The sequence below is a fragment of the Xenopus laevis genome, chromosome 8S (assembly GCF_017654675.1).
Source record: "Xenopus laevis strain J_2021 chromosome 8S, Xenopus_laevis_v10.1, whole genome shotgun sequence".
In the NCBI taxonomy this organism is placed as follows: Eukaryota; Metazoa; Chordata; class Amphibia; order Anura; family Pipidae; genus Xenopus; species Xenopus laevis.
The window spans coordinates 77,416,426-77,430,364 of record NC_054386.1 but is presented as its reverse complement, the minus strand read 5'-3'; the positions used below and the strand labels follow the sequence as shown (position 1 = coordinate 77,430,364).

The following is a 13,939-nucleotide window of genomic DNA, read 5'->3' as shown; positions in this document are numbered from 1 at the left end:
TGTATTTCACTCTAGCAGACTGTGGCGATCTCAAACGTCACTCTTTGATACATATGCCCATTCATATGGCTAAATGGTACTGTACAAAAGCATATTGCATACATATTGTTTTTTAAAGTCATAATTCTGCAAGTCATTTGTAGGTGTGCTTCTCTATTCTGTAACAAATGGGTTACAATACAAGCAATTTTCTGGTGTAGGGACGGTTTGTATGAAGGTGTATGAAACGAGGTATAGAAGACTGAAAGTGAAATAAGCACTCCTCCTTAGCTCAAAGGCTTAAAAGGGTTTCAGCTTCGGGTGTGTTTATACAGAGCTCATGATCTACCTTTAAGGTGCACTAGGGGGTTTTGAATTCGGTGGGAAAAAAAACAAAAAACCGATTTTCAATTAGATCCTTACAATGGCAAAAATTTTGACTTTTTTTTATTACAAAAACGGACAATACAGTTTCAACACAATTCAGATTTACTGTTCTCATGTGTATATAGGGGTGTCTTTAAAGATACGCAAGACCTGTTTGAGGAGAAGGCTAAATAATAATCTATCATCTGACCTTGTTACACTAAGTCAAGGGAAATAGTTTTCAAAAAATATTAATTGTTAATAGCATCCCTTAATGATTGTGCTCCTATGGTAGGTATATTTTACAACTTTAGAAAATGCTGCCTCTACATGCAGAGTTGTATGTTTGGTGTATTCTAGTCAGTGACTGACAATTTCAGCTTCTGGTGCTTAAGACAGAATGCAAGGGTGTATTATGGGAAGATTAGATAAACTGTTTATAAAAAAAAAAATCCTACAAATGGCATGCAAGATTTACAATACCCTTAACAGAAAGGGGCAATTTGCATACGTGGTGACACTAAAATTGAAGCAAATGTTGTTGCACATACTGATGGAATTCATTAAATGTACCCAAACATGCTATTTTCACTTCCATGAAGGTGGGCTAAGCACCACTGAATCTGTCCAGTCTGCTCTAATGAATCATGAGCAAGTGTACCTGTTGATGTTGAGTCAGCCCTGGGTGATTTACGAACTATTTTCTAGCCATTGAAAAAAGTTAATTTCCCAGTGCCATGCAGACAGCAATACCCTGGAGCTACAGCCAGCCTGAACATGGAGGTAATTCCAATGTTCCCACAGTGGGCTGGGTTAATAAGCACAACAGACCTGCTCCAAACTAATCACACGCATTCCGGAAACCACAAAGTTCCCACACTGACAAGTTTGACTGCAACATGTGCTCAGTTTGCACTATGCACTTTGTGTTGTGTTCATACATGCCTAATACATATTGTGTATACTATACATCTATTTTTTTTGCAGATCTTCATTTATCATTATTATTTTTACCCTTTTGATGAAGCAAACAACACCTATCAACCAGTGGGAACGCAAACTGATTGTAGAGCCAGCGCTTGGTGATTTTCTGGCAATTTAAAAAAGTTAATTTTCCAGTCCCATACAGACAGCAATATACAGTACTATTAATTCAGTCCTATGGGGCTATCTTTAGGTTTGCTGTCTGTTGTTTAAGGACATGCACAAGGCAACAATTACATTATACAGTACTTGAACAAAGTCAAGGTTTGAGTCTAAAATTCTGTGTATCAGCCACTATCAATTAGAGCTGTCACATTGCATGTCTCCGTTTTGGGGATCACCACAGACAGCTATAACTCCTTTGCGCCCATCAATGACTGACACATGGGGTGTTTTACAGATAATGTCTTAGTGCATTTGAACAACAGGACAACTTTTAAATATGCATACAAGGAACAGTGATAATTACACTTAAGAGAAAACTGCTGCCTGGACAATTAAAAGAAATTTGATACCACCTCCAAAAATTTATATAATACACTCTAGGATGATCTTGAGCATTCTCAAAAATGATCTATTGTGAGCAAGAAAAAACAAAAAAGTAATGCAAGAGTGTTATAGCTAGCTGAGCAAAAGTGCAATTCCTCATTACAAAAAACTATTGGGCTGATTTTATGAACATTTGCAGCTGCTAATAGCAACTAATAAATTCATTTTTAGAAGTCTACAAACAACATGTTGCACTTGTCTATGTTGGTATTTAAATCCTCCTGTTTTTAATTAAATTGAGTATTACCAAAAGCTTCCAATCAGAGAAAACAGTTAGGACATACACACACACATATATATATTTTTATGCTTTTTAGCTGCTCATAGAATAATTCAATTTATAATATGTCCAGCTGTAAAGTCAGACTATCTTTAGTAACCTATAGTATGAAAATAAGGTACATATTAGGTATAAGTAGTACAGATACAACATCTGGCATTAGATGGTATAAAGTAGTTCACCAGTTCAGACTGGCAAAACCACAACCAGTATTTTGATGGCATTTATTTTGATGGCATTTAAAAAATAACTTTTTTGAATGGCCAGAAAATTGTCAGTAAAATGCACAGGGTTGACACTACAATCAGTAGTGTCCCCACTGCTTGATAGGAACTGTTATGTCCTTTACCTAAAGGGTAGAAATACATACATGGATATATACACATTTCACATAGCAGACTCCCTGCAATGTGGAGTAAATATGATTTAACTTAGCTCAAATAATTTGACTTAATTAACTTGGGGTGGGGGTGAACAATTAGGGTTCCCATCTTTTCTGAAAAAAAATGTCCTACTAATTTTGCATCATCTGTCATTTCAGCCAGCTGTGCTAATTAAATAGCAGCCGCGAGCACGATTATCAGTGGTTCTTAAAATTATAATTATAGAATTTTCTAGTACTACCACAGCACACAACTGTGGGACTGGAAAATAGAATTATGTGACAGCAGTGTCCATTCTCTATCATATGATTGTTCCAAGCAGATTTTACCATAAACCATTGTCAGAACACAGTAATGGAAGTTTGTTTATTGGGGTTGTTTTGGATAATTTAACACAATGTTTTTTGTCTACTTAAAGCCCTAACCAACCCATGTGACATCATAATTGGTGCAGTAAACACCCACATACGCCTTAGTTCAACTAAAGTTAAGCAAATATGAAATACATTATTTTTTAGCAAATCCATATGTATGCATTATGAATTGCTTAAAGCAGGGCTGTCCCAACTGGCGGTCCACGAGCCGCATGCGGCCCGCGACCCCCTGTGCCTGCTTACCATGTGCGAATTTTAAATGGTATCACTACAGAGATTAACTGGCCCCTGTATTGTTTAAACCTCAAATCCAGACTTTAATCCCCTGTATTGTTCACACATGTAATCTCCCATGCATTGTTCACACTTCTGACACCTCTGTTGTTCACACCCTAAAGCCCTGTACTGTTAACACCCGAGATCCAGACTGAAACTGCCTCTGAGATTGCCAGATGCAGCAAGAATGCCGCTCCTGGTAACGAAGAGCCGAATTTCCGTTTTTTTAACCCGGAAATTCAGCTTTTCTAGTGCAGAGAATGCATTTGCGCTCTCTACACTAGCGACGTGGGGGGGGGGAGGACGGCCGCCTCATGTGGCAAATGCCGAGGATCGCCCCTGCATACACTGCTTGCCATATGCTCCCTGTGTGTGCCATACTCTGCCTGTGTGTGTCCTGTTCTGCCTGTGGAACATGAGCCTGGTATTTGTGGGGGGTTGTTAGCATTTAAAAATTATTGTCAGGGGCCCCTAAGGTGTTTAATGATGTGCTTGGGGGTGCTGTTTTATCCACAAGGGAAGAGGAGGCATATAGAATCAAGGGTATGTCTTACGACGACAACTTTTTTCACATATCAGTGATATCCCTTTAGTGAGCACCAATTGTTTTTTTGGTGTGTTACTACAATTAATGTGTACATGGTCTTATGGTAACATGGGTGTGGTTTATAGTGGTGTCGTTTAAAATCAGGGAGTGGCTAAGACTGGCTTCCATTATCGGCCCTCCACCATGTAAGCAAGAAAAATTCTGGCCCTCAGTATCACAGAAGTTGGACAGCACTGGCTTAAAGGAACAGGAACACAAAAAAAAATGAAAGTGCATCAGAGTAATTAAAATGTAATGTACTGTTGCTCTGCACTTGCACTGTAAGGGGCAGATGTATGAAGGGTCGAATATCGAGGGTTAATTAACCCTCGATATTCGACTAGGAACTAAAATCCTTCGACTTCGAATATCGAAGTCGAAGGATTTAGCGCAAATCCTACGATCATCGAAGGATTATTCCTTCGATCGAACGATTAAATCCTTCGAATCGAACGATTCGAAGGATTTTAATCCAACGATCAAAGGTATATCCTTCGATCAAAAAAACTTAGGCAAGCCTATGGGGACCTTCCCCATAGGCTAACATTGAGTTCGGTAGCTTTTAGCTGCCGAACTAGGGGGTCGAAGTTTTTTTTAAAGAGACAGTACTTCGACTATCGAATGGTCGAATAGTCGAACGATTTTTAGTTCGAATCGTTCGATTTGAAGTCGTAGTCGAAGGTCGAAGTAGCCCATTCGATGGTCGAAGTAGCCCAAAAAACACTTCGAAATTCGAAGTTTTTTTAATTTGAATCCTTCACTCGAGCTTCATGAATCGGCCCCTAAGAGTTCTGGGTTTGTTACAGAAACACCACTATAGTTAATACAAACATGTGCTGGAAAAAAGTCACAGGAGACACAGCAGATAACACACCATAAGGGCAGGGGCACACAAAGCTACTGGGGGAGATTAGTCGGCCAGCGACAAAACACTTTTTCTTCGGATGAATTTTCTCCCTGAACTGCCTCCCCGCTGACGAGAATCTGAATCGCAGGGGGTGGCACTCGGAGCGCTTCGTTATCTTGAAGTCACATGAAATTTCCTTGTTAGGCGACTTCGGAAAATTAAGTGCTCCAAGTGACATCCCACTGGCGATTTAGATTCTAGCCGGCAGGGAGGCAGTTCGGGGAGATTAGTCGCCCGAAGAATAATCGATTTGGGCAACTAATATCTCCTTGTGCCCCTGCCCTTAAATACAGCCTTTTTTCTCCAGCTTTAATGGTTGCCCCTGTGGTTACACAGCAGTTTATGTTAACTATAGTAATGTTTCTGAAGCAAACACATAACTATTACTAGTGCAGGCCAACAGTACATTATATTGTAATTACTTTGATACACTTTAATTGTTTTTTTTATTTTTTGGATCATTGTTTTCTCTAGGTCGTTATAAAGTAACCCCTGCCTTTCACCCAGGTGCAGTCTGTATCCGGCTTACAGATAAGGATGAATTCATTATACTTGGGAGGTGGGATGGAAAGTGATATTGCTGTCAGTTCATACCATTTGCCTCATCTACTACAGAAATGAACAAAATTCCAGACTTAAAGGGGTGGTTGACTTTTAAGTTAACTTTCAATATGTTATAGAATGGCCAATTCTAAGCAACTTTTCAATTTGTCTTTGTTTTTTTTCTAGTTTTTGAATTATTAGCCTTCTTCTTCGGAATCTTTCCAGCGTTCAAATGGGGGTCACTGACCCCATCTAAAAAACAAATGATCTGTAAGGTTACACATTTGTAACTGTTATTGCTACTTTTTATTACTCATTTCTGTTCAGGCCTCTCCTATTCATATTCCAGTCTCTTATTCTAATCAATGCATGGTTGCTAGGGTCATTTTGGACCCTAGCAACCAGATGGCAGAAACTGCTGAATAAAAAGCTGAATAACGCAAAAAATACAAATAAAAAATGAAAACCATTTGCAAACTGTCTCAGTGAATCACTCTGTGCATCATACTGAAGTTAATATAAAAGTGAGCAACCCCTTTAATTAAAACAACAGACAAGACCTATTCCCCAAACTCATGTTGAACAATTGGATTCACTGATAATTATAAAGTATAACTAACCATATGGACAGTTCAAATGCATTAATTAAACTTGAATAAACGCGCGCATGAAGGGAATGGATCATATATAGTTTATACTGCACTTGTTCAAAGCAGAACCGATGTAAGTAAACACCTAAAGTTCCCTGAAGCCTCACATATGGCAAAGCGTGTTCTCATTGACTCGTGCAATCTCCGTTGCTTATTTATTTTTTTGCCAATCATGGTGCAGCCCACTTCAATAAAACAGGAAAGGGCGGTCTCAACACGTCAACAATGGCCAATGATTCCGCGAGCAGCGGTGACATCATAAGCACCTCCCACCAATGCGCTCTCCCCCCGCCTCCATCTCGGGCGCCTCAGCCCCATACAAAAGCAAGATGTCCGCCATCTTCGGAGGCTGCGACCCGTCTACTCCCGCCGAAACCACCCCCTACACCCCGCCCGCCGCGGCCTGCAAAGCTCCCGGGTCCGCCCTGCCATTTTCCTCAGTTCTAGGGAGCGTTCCCAAGATGTCTTGTTACAGGTGCGGCTGGAGGCAACTAAAGGGCCTAGCTTTTCCCAGATCCAACCCGCCACGGAGTCGGGGTAGTAGCTGATATGCGTTTACCTTGATGCAGTGTGGTGGCTCGTCATATGTAACCAGCATGTACCTGTCGCCCCTACTAGCAGGATCCCGGGCACGCAGCTGCGGGGACACAAACACAAGGGAAGGCAGGGGTGAATACACAGTCATACAATTACATAAATCACCCACAAATAAAATAAACCCATCAGCCCTCCCCCGCGCTGGGAGATACCAACAATTCCTGTTACCTTCATAAATATCTCTACCGCGCCTTTGGCAATATCCAGATAGGTGGTACCCAAGTAAGTGCGCTGGTTCATAGAGGCGGACGTGTCTATGAGGAAAAGTAAGATCGGCATTTTCAGCGCATACTATAGGCGGAAACCCGATGGATCCGCCAGCCTGGACTACCCTGGCGCTGCGGTGGTTTATTGTGCCCACCCCTTGGTATAGCCTGCTGCCTTTATAGAGTTTGTTTGGTGGGACGGCGATATTGGACCCCTGTCTCAGTAGAGGGAAAGATGTAATGTGTGGGTCCCCGGCCCCCCAAAAAAAAACGGGCTACCCCCGTGCGGCTCACTTGAGCTCTGAGTCTCTGTACTGTGTTCACTGATAGATAACTTCTCTTCCTAACCTCTACCAGCGCACCATGTGACCGCCCCGCCGCCCTATTGGCTGGCAACCCTCAGCCGAAATTAGCATATTCCTGATTATCGCTCTGCCCTGCTATTGGTTCCACGCGACGTCCAGGCGTGGTATGTGAATAAGAAAGGGTGGGGCTTATGTATTTATTATATATTTATTTATTTATTTTAGCTCCGCGTGGAGTTTGGGGAAATGTAGTTCAGACTGCGCGGCCGCCATTTTTTTATTTTATCTGACCTCTTGCGGGTTCTGGGTAATCCGCACTGATCTGATTACTGGGTGAAACCGTCTCTTGCCGCCGGGAAGGTCATTATTCTTCCTGACGCTGTTGTTCAGGTTACTAGGGAAACAAAGCATAGTTATTGGGTCAGAAAATGACCTTAGTTTAGCCTGCCCATGGTTTATTTGCTTGTGGGGCTGTTACTGCAGAAGCTCTTCCTTGGATACGAGCTGTCAATCAACCATTCCTCACAAGATCACGTGGCGCGCTGCATAAGATTTCCTTTGTCCCTTGGGCAAGTTCAAGTCCATTGTAGGTGGTTGATTCTTGTCTGGTAATGAAATAAAGAATTGTTTTATCTGGTACAAACTCATTTGTATGGCAAAGTTAAACTATAACTAAACTGCAGCCCACATTTAATTGAAACAATGTCCAACATTCACAATTAACCATACTCTCCAAATTAATCAGCATTTAATTTAATATATATTACAGGTATAGGATCCCTTATCCGGAAACCCGATATCCAGAAAGCTCTGAATTACGGAATGGCTGTCTCCCATAGACTCCATTTTATCCAAATAATCCAAATTTTTAAAAAAGATTTCCTTTTTCTCCGTAATAATAAAACAGTAGCTTGTAATTGATCCAAACTAAGATATAATTAATCCTTATTGGATTATTTAACGTTTAAAGATTTTCTAGTAGACTTGAAGACCCAAATTAAAGAAAGATCTGTTATTCGGAAAACCCCAGGTCCCGAGCATTCTGGAAAACAGGTCCCATACCTGTCTCTAAAATAATGCCAGTGTCTGCCTTCTGTGTGATTTACAGCTCAGTGGGTTTTATAACACTTGCAGTTGCCCTTTTGGGCACTGCGTCAATGAGGCAATTTGAGAAACTCACAAAATTAGTAGAAATGACCCACCAGGCCCGGACTGGCAATCTATGGGTTCTGGCAAATGCCAGAGGAGCTACTGTGAGTTGCCATAGATAGGCACTATTTAGTGGGCTGGTGAGGTGTTGTTTGGGCCTCTGTGTAGCTGAAATGCCAGGGCTTATTTTGCATCTCAGTCCAGACCTTGATTTGTAGAGAAATGAGGAGAGCACTCTGCAAGCAAATATGCTGTGGTTATCTTTTTATTGCTTGACTACTTGTACACGACATGTTTCGGGCCTATATGCCCTTTATCAAGTGTTACAAACAAACAGAACGTGCAGGCTTCTTAAAACACCCCCACCATCCCCCACCAGTCAGTGATTGGTCTTCAGAGAACCCAGGGAGGTGTGTGTGAAGGTCCATCTATCCAGTCCATATACAGTTAATTAATCAACAGGTGTGTGGATCTCTTGGAATGTAGATACAAAGTCTCTTAATGTGCATTTCTTCAAACTTTTCCAAGCGTTCTGAAGGGGGATCCCCGAGGGCCGGACTGCCAGGTCATCGGCAATACAGAGGAGTGTGGAGAGAAAGGCGCAACCCCGTGGTGCAGTTCAGCAGCGACGAGGATCTACCTAGCAGCTCGTATTTCCCACAAGCAGCACATACAAGCAGTACACAGCGGCCTTTTTTAGGCGCACGCATAGGGGAAGACGCCACAGAAAGACCGCAGCGACGGAACAACTCGAGAACCCCGATTCCCAGGGACAATTACCCACGGAGGGACAAGAAAACACAGAGGTAAATACCCTAGTAATAAACTTATCCTCGTACGAACTATCATCCTCTGAACTCTCCCTTTTAAATAAGGGACTGGGCTTTGTACCCACGTACTTTACAAATATGGAGGACTGGGAAATTGATTTTTTGAAATTTATTCGTAAGATTAAATTGAAAATGTGCTTCTCTGACCACAGTACACTTGAATCTGTAAGTTGTTTTAAAAAACCAAGCACTATTATACCAGACCTAGAGAACGAATCCGTACAAGCATTTGAACATGTAGTAATTACAGAAATGAAAAAAGTATGGGCCAACAAAAAGGGTAAATCTAAACCTAATCTAACCCGTACCGAACAAGCAGCTTTGCAAACCTTACAAGAAAATAATGATATTATCATTCGTAAGGCTGACAAAGGGGGGAGTATTGTAGTACTAAGCAGGGACCAATACAATACTGAAATATTACGACAGCTTAACACCCCCGGGCACTACAATAAAATTGGATATGATCCAACCGCCAAGATTAAAAAACAAGTAGACCTAATGGTAGAAGAAGCATGGCTAAACTCTATAGTAAACGATACTGAGAAAAAATTCCTAATAACTGATAATCCAAGGGTTCCTGTTTTATACACCCTACCCAAAGTACATAAGACTTTAGTCAATCCCCCAGGGAGACCCATTGTCTCGGGCATAGGCTCAGTGCTAGAACCCCTGTCTGTATTCGTAGACCACTTCCTACAGAGTGAAGTATCAAAAATCAGTGTATGCTTACGGGACACTACAGATCTCTTATGCAGGCTGAATGAATTGAATGCATTACCTACCGATGTTATCTTATGTGGAATAGATATTCAAAGCCTATATACGTCTATCCCACAAAATGAAGGTATGTTGTGTATAGAAGAAGTGCTATTAGAAACCAATTTACCAAACCAAAAAATTTTTTTCATTCTCGACTGTTTGAATATGGTTCTAACTAAAAACTACTTCACCTTTGATAATGAATTCTACTGGCAAACACAAGGCACGTCAATGGGAGCCACGGTCGCACCCTCATTCGCCAACCTGTTTGTACATAGCCTGGAAAGGAGGTTCTTTTTGAAAAATGAACTGTATTGTAAATACATACTCAAATATTTTAGATTTGTGGATGACATCCTCTTACTATGGAATGGCCCTATGGGAGAACTAGAGAGTATGATGAAGGATGCGAATTTGAACCACGAGACTATAAAATTTACATATGAATGTTCACAGCTAGAAATTAACTTTTTAGATGTAAAAATTAGCCTAAACAATGGTAAACTATGTACCAGCCTATACAGGAAAACAGTGGACAGGAATAACTTGCTTCATGCTAAAAGCTTCCACAATTCTAAGGTAAAACGAGCCATACCCAAGGGGCAATATGTGAGAGCTAAACGGATTTCCTCTAGTCCAGAGTGCTATATGGAGGCAAAAAAGAGCCTCAGTAAACGGTTTACTGAAAAGGGCTATACACAAACTGTGATTAATAAAGCTATAAAAGAAGTTGAAACCATTCCAAGAGAAAGTTTACTGACTACAAAACCTAAAATTGAAGCTAAACAGAAAATGCCATTTGTTTCCACTTTTAATCAATATAGCGACATAGCAGAAAGAGTTGTTAAGAAATACTGGCCCCTTATCCAATCAGATAAAAAGTTTGGGCACCTGTTTACACAACCACCTCTGTTTTGCTATAAGCGAGGCCGTACTCTAAAAGATAGGCTATGCCCCTCTGATACAAGATGTAAAAAGAGAAAATTTAAAGGGAAGCCTAAATATGGAACGTACCCATGTTTAGAATGCAATTGCTGCTCTTCAATAATAAAAGGTAAAACGATTAACCATCCTACTAAAGGACATAACATTAACATTAAAAGTCATGCTACATGTAATTCTACATATGCGGTATATTTGCTGAAGTGCCCATGCGGCATGGGGTACGTAGGACAAACAAAGAGAGAAGTCAAAAAAAGGATACAAGAACACAAGGGATACATCAGAAACTTTAAAGAAAATACACAGAACGACACACAAGTTTCTAGACATTTTTATGAACATAAACATAACCCCATGCAACTGAGATGGTGTGTACTAGAAACAATCGAAGAGGATAGAAGAGGTGGTGACAGACATAAGAAATTACTACAAGCAGAAGGGAAATGGATAAAAAATTAAACACACAAATCCCAGAAGGGTTAAATGATTTTTGGAGTTTAAAACCATTCCTGTAACCATCCCTATAACTACATTTTTCTTTAATTTTGCAGGTCTTGAATTTGACTATAGACTACACCAGCTGCGTTAACAAGTAGAAAGTAATGGTAAGATATCTATAAGCTGGTGTTAAACATATAACTAATAGTAGATATAAAATGTATATTTCGGTCCTTAGTAGGCACAGAAGTGTGCAGTACTAGTGCTACCTTATATCAGGTGGTAACTCTTGTAAATAATGTTTTCCTTTTTTTTTTAACAGTGTAAACGTAACAGTGTATCAAAATGTATCGAAATGTTTTTGAACACTGAGGTTATTATAAATGTTGTTACCATGTTTCAATTGCGTGGAAAGTTTGAAGAAATGCACATTAAGAGACTTTGTATCTACATTCCAAGAGATCCACACACCTGTTGATTAATTAACTGTATATGGACTGGATAGATGGACCTTCACACACACCTCCCTGGGTTCTCTGAAGACCAATCACTGACTGGTGGGGGATGGTGGGGGTGTTTTAAGAAGCCTGCACGTTCTGTTTGTTTGTAACACTTGATAAAGGGCATATAGGCCCGAAACATGTCGTGTACAAGTAGTCAAGCAATAAAAAGATAACCACAGCATATTTGCTTGCAGAGTGCTCTCCTCATTTCTCTACAAATCAAGTTACAGATATCAGGATACTGGTGACCTGATCGAGGAAAGTTGCACCCTTTTCCTGAGCCAAGCGGGCGGAGCGTTTTGGGATACTATATTTTTTCTCAGTCCAGACCTGTGACCCACCCTCTGTCTAGTATTCACTTAATGCTAGGGATGCGCCAAATCCACTATTTTGGATTCGGCCGAACCAAATCGTAATTTGCATATGCAAATGTTTTGTGAAAAAAAGTCACGCGGTTTCCCTCCCCGTCCCTAATTTGCATATGAGTATTTGGTTCAACCGGGCAGAAGGATTTGGCCTAATCCGAATCCGGCTGAAAAAGGCCTATCACCAATTTTAAGGTTGGCATATTGGTGAAAGATCCGCAGGTCCTCGCCAAACAGCGCCTGGCCCTGCCCCCCTCCCCCGATATCCTTACCCCCAAATAAAAATTGATCGGTGCGCCGATATCGAATGCGCACCGGCATTTGCAAACACACACCGGCGTGTGCCCAGACATTCACGCATTACATAGGGGGGGGGCCCGGCCCGGAGTATAGTTACCCTGTGGGCCCCCCCATGTCCAGTCCGACCCTTTTGCCAAATGAGCGAATCTTAAGGGTTATATACTAATACTAAAATTTTATAGTTATGTTTTACAGTGGAAAAAACTCAATTCTAATCCAAAAATACTCCATCTAAAACCTGTTGAAATCATGTAAAAGTCAATGGCAGATGGTCCCTTTTACCTTTGGAACATATGTTTTATGCCTTCTTCTGGTTCTTGAACGTTTTGGGCTGTTTACACTGTTTTTTGTCCGATAATCGGAATTATTCAAGTTTTTCAGGCAACTCAAAACTTTTCGGAGCGTCAATTCGAAAAAGTTACACGATTCGAACTGACGCTCTATTTTTTTCTCAACGTTTTATTGCACCAATTTCTTTCAAGAAAAATTATTGATAAAGTGGCTTTTAGGCTGATTTCAAAGACAGTTACGTTTTCAAGGTTTGATAGGTAACTATCGGTTTTCATTGTTATCTGTGAGTTAAGCATTGTGGGGGGCAATGTTTTCCCTTAAAGTAAACAGATAAAAAAAGATTTTTCACATGTACAGTGAACTTCATCAGAGTCGATCTATAAAGCTTCTTATTAAAGAAAAAAATTGCACACCTAAGAACAAAAGAAAAGCACAGACAGTTGCAATAGCTATATTGCTGTCCTTAAATGGTTATGACAGCAGTGCTCTTAATTTCCCAGGAAATAAAGCAGGGAGGTGCAAGGTGATGTCAGATTCACCTGATGTACAGTCATTTTTCTGGATTCAGAGTTCATACAAAAAGCATATTTACACTGAAAATACAACGTCTTCTTCTTTGGACTGAACATTTTTTCTACTAATTACCCCTACTAATACAGAACCCAAGGAAACAAAGACACTGAAGCATAATCCAATTTTGGCACAATATCTAACACAACAAGAAGAAAAACCCAGGTATACCTTTTACATTTACTGAGGTTATCTGAGGTGGCTCAGGCACCCACAAAATCAAGGCTGAACGTCAACATATCTGGGCCTGTTCAGTTTCAGCCAGGGCACTATCTCCAAGGACAGTATAAGTTCTCCATGTCCTTGTATGAGTTTCCTTTGGTTCTTGCATCTAATTTGCAGTTTCTCATGGGCTGACCTCATATACACAGTAACTTGAACATTTGTGGTGTGCATCCTGTATTGTTTTGGAAACCCTGCCAATCCTTAGGCACAGTGCAAGTATAACGCCCTTCTGTGCAAGCATTCGGTTGATTTAAATTATCCTTTCAGAGTCTAACGTTAGTTCTGAAAACACTTCGTACGTAGAAAACCTAATCCTAAAAGTGCTACATTGCCACAATGTAAAGGCGAATCGTTTCATTATGAAGTGAATTAACACAGACCTGGCTGATGGATTCCTTCTTAAACCGAGGCACAGCAGACCATTTAACCTCAGAAAAACAATGTGTTATTTATGATTGACAACACAAGAAAAAATCATTGGCAGTAAGACAATCCAAACTTTTCATTTAGTGACTGTGGTTTTTTTCTTCAGTTTGCACTGTGTTTCCTGCTGAACCATATCAGAAAAGTATGTCAGTG

The 13,939-nt window shown here is 40.5% G+C and overlaps 1 protein-coding gene across 2 annotated transcripts in view; it reads right to left on the bottom strand.

Annotated features, from left to right (window-relative positions):
- LOC108700181 (integrator complex subunit 6-like) overlaps positions 1–7,047 on the bottom strand; it is a 40,829-nt gene extending 33,782 nt beyond the window's left edge. For both annotated transcript variants that reach the window (XR_005963894.1, XM_041575128.1), the window contains exons 1-2: positions 6,643–7,047; positions 6,437–6,514 (exon numbers count right to left, since the gene is read on the bottom strand). Coding sequence is in view for 1 of the 2 variants with exons in the window: in XM_041575128.1 (XP_041431062.1) it covers positions 6,437–6,514; positions 6,643–6,753 (189 nt within the window). In the remaining variant the exon portion in view is untranslated. The remainder of the gene's footprint in view (positions 1–6,436; positions 6,515–6,642) is intronic.
- Positions 7,048–13,939: the final 6,892 nt, after the last annotated feature.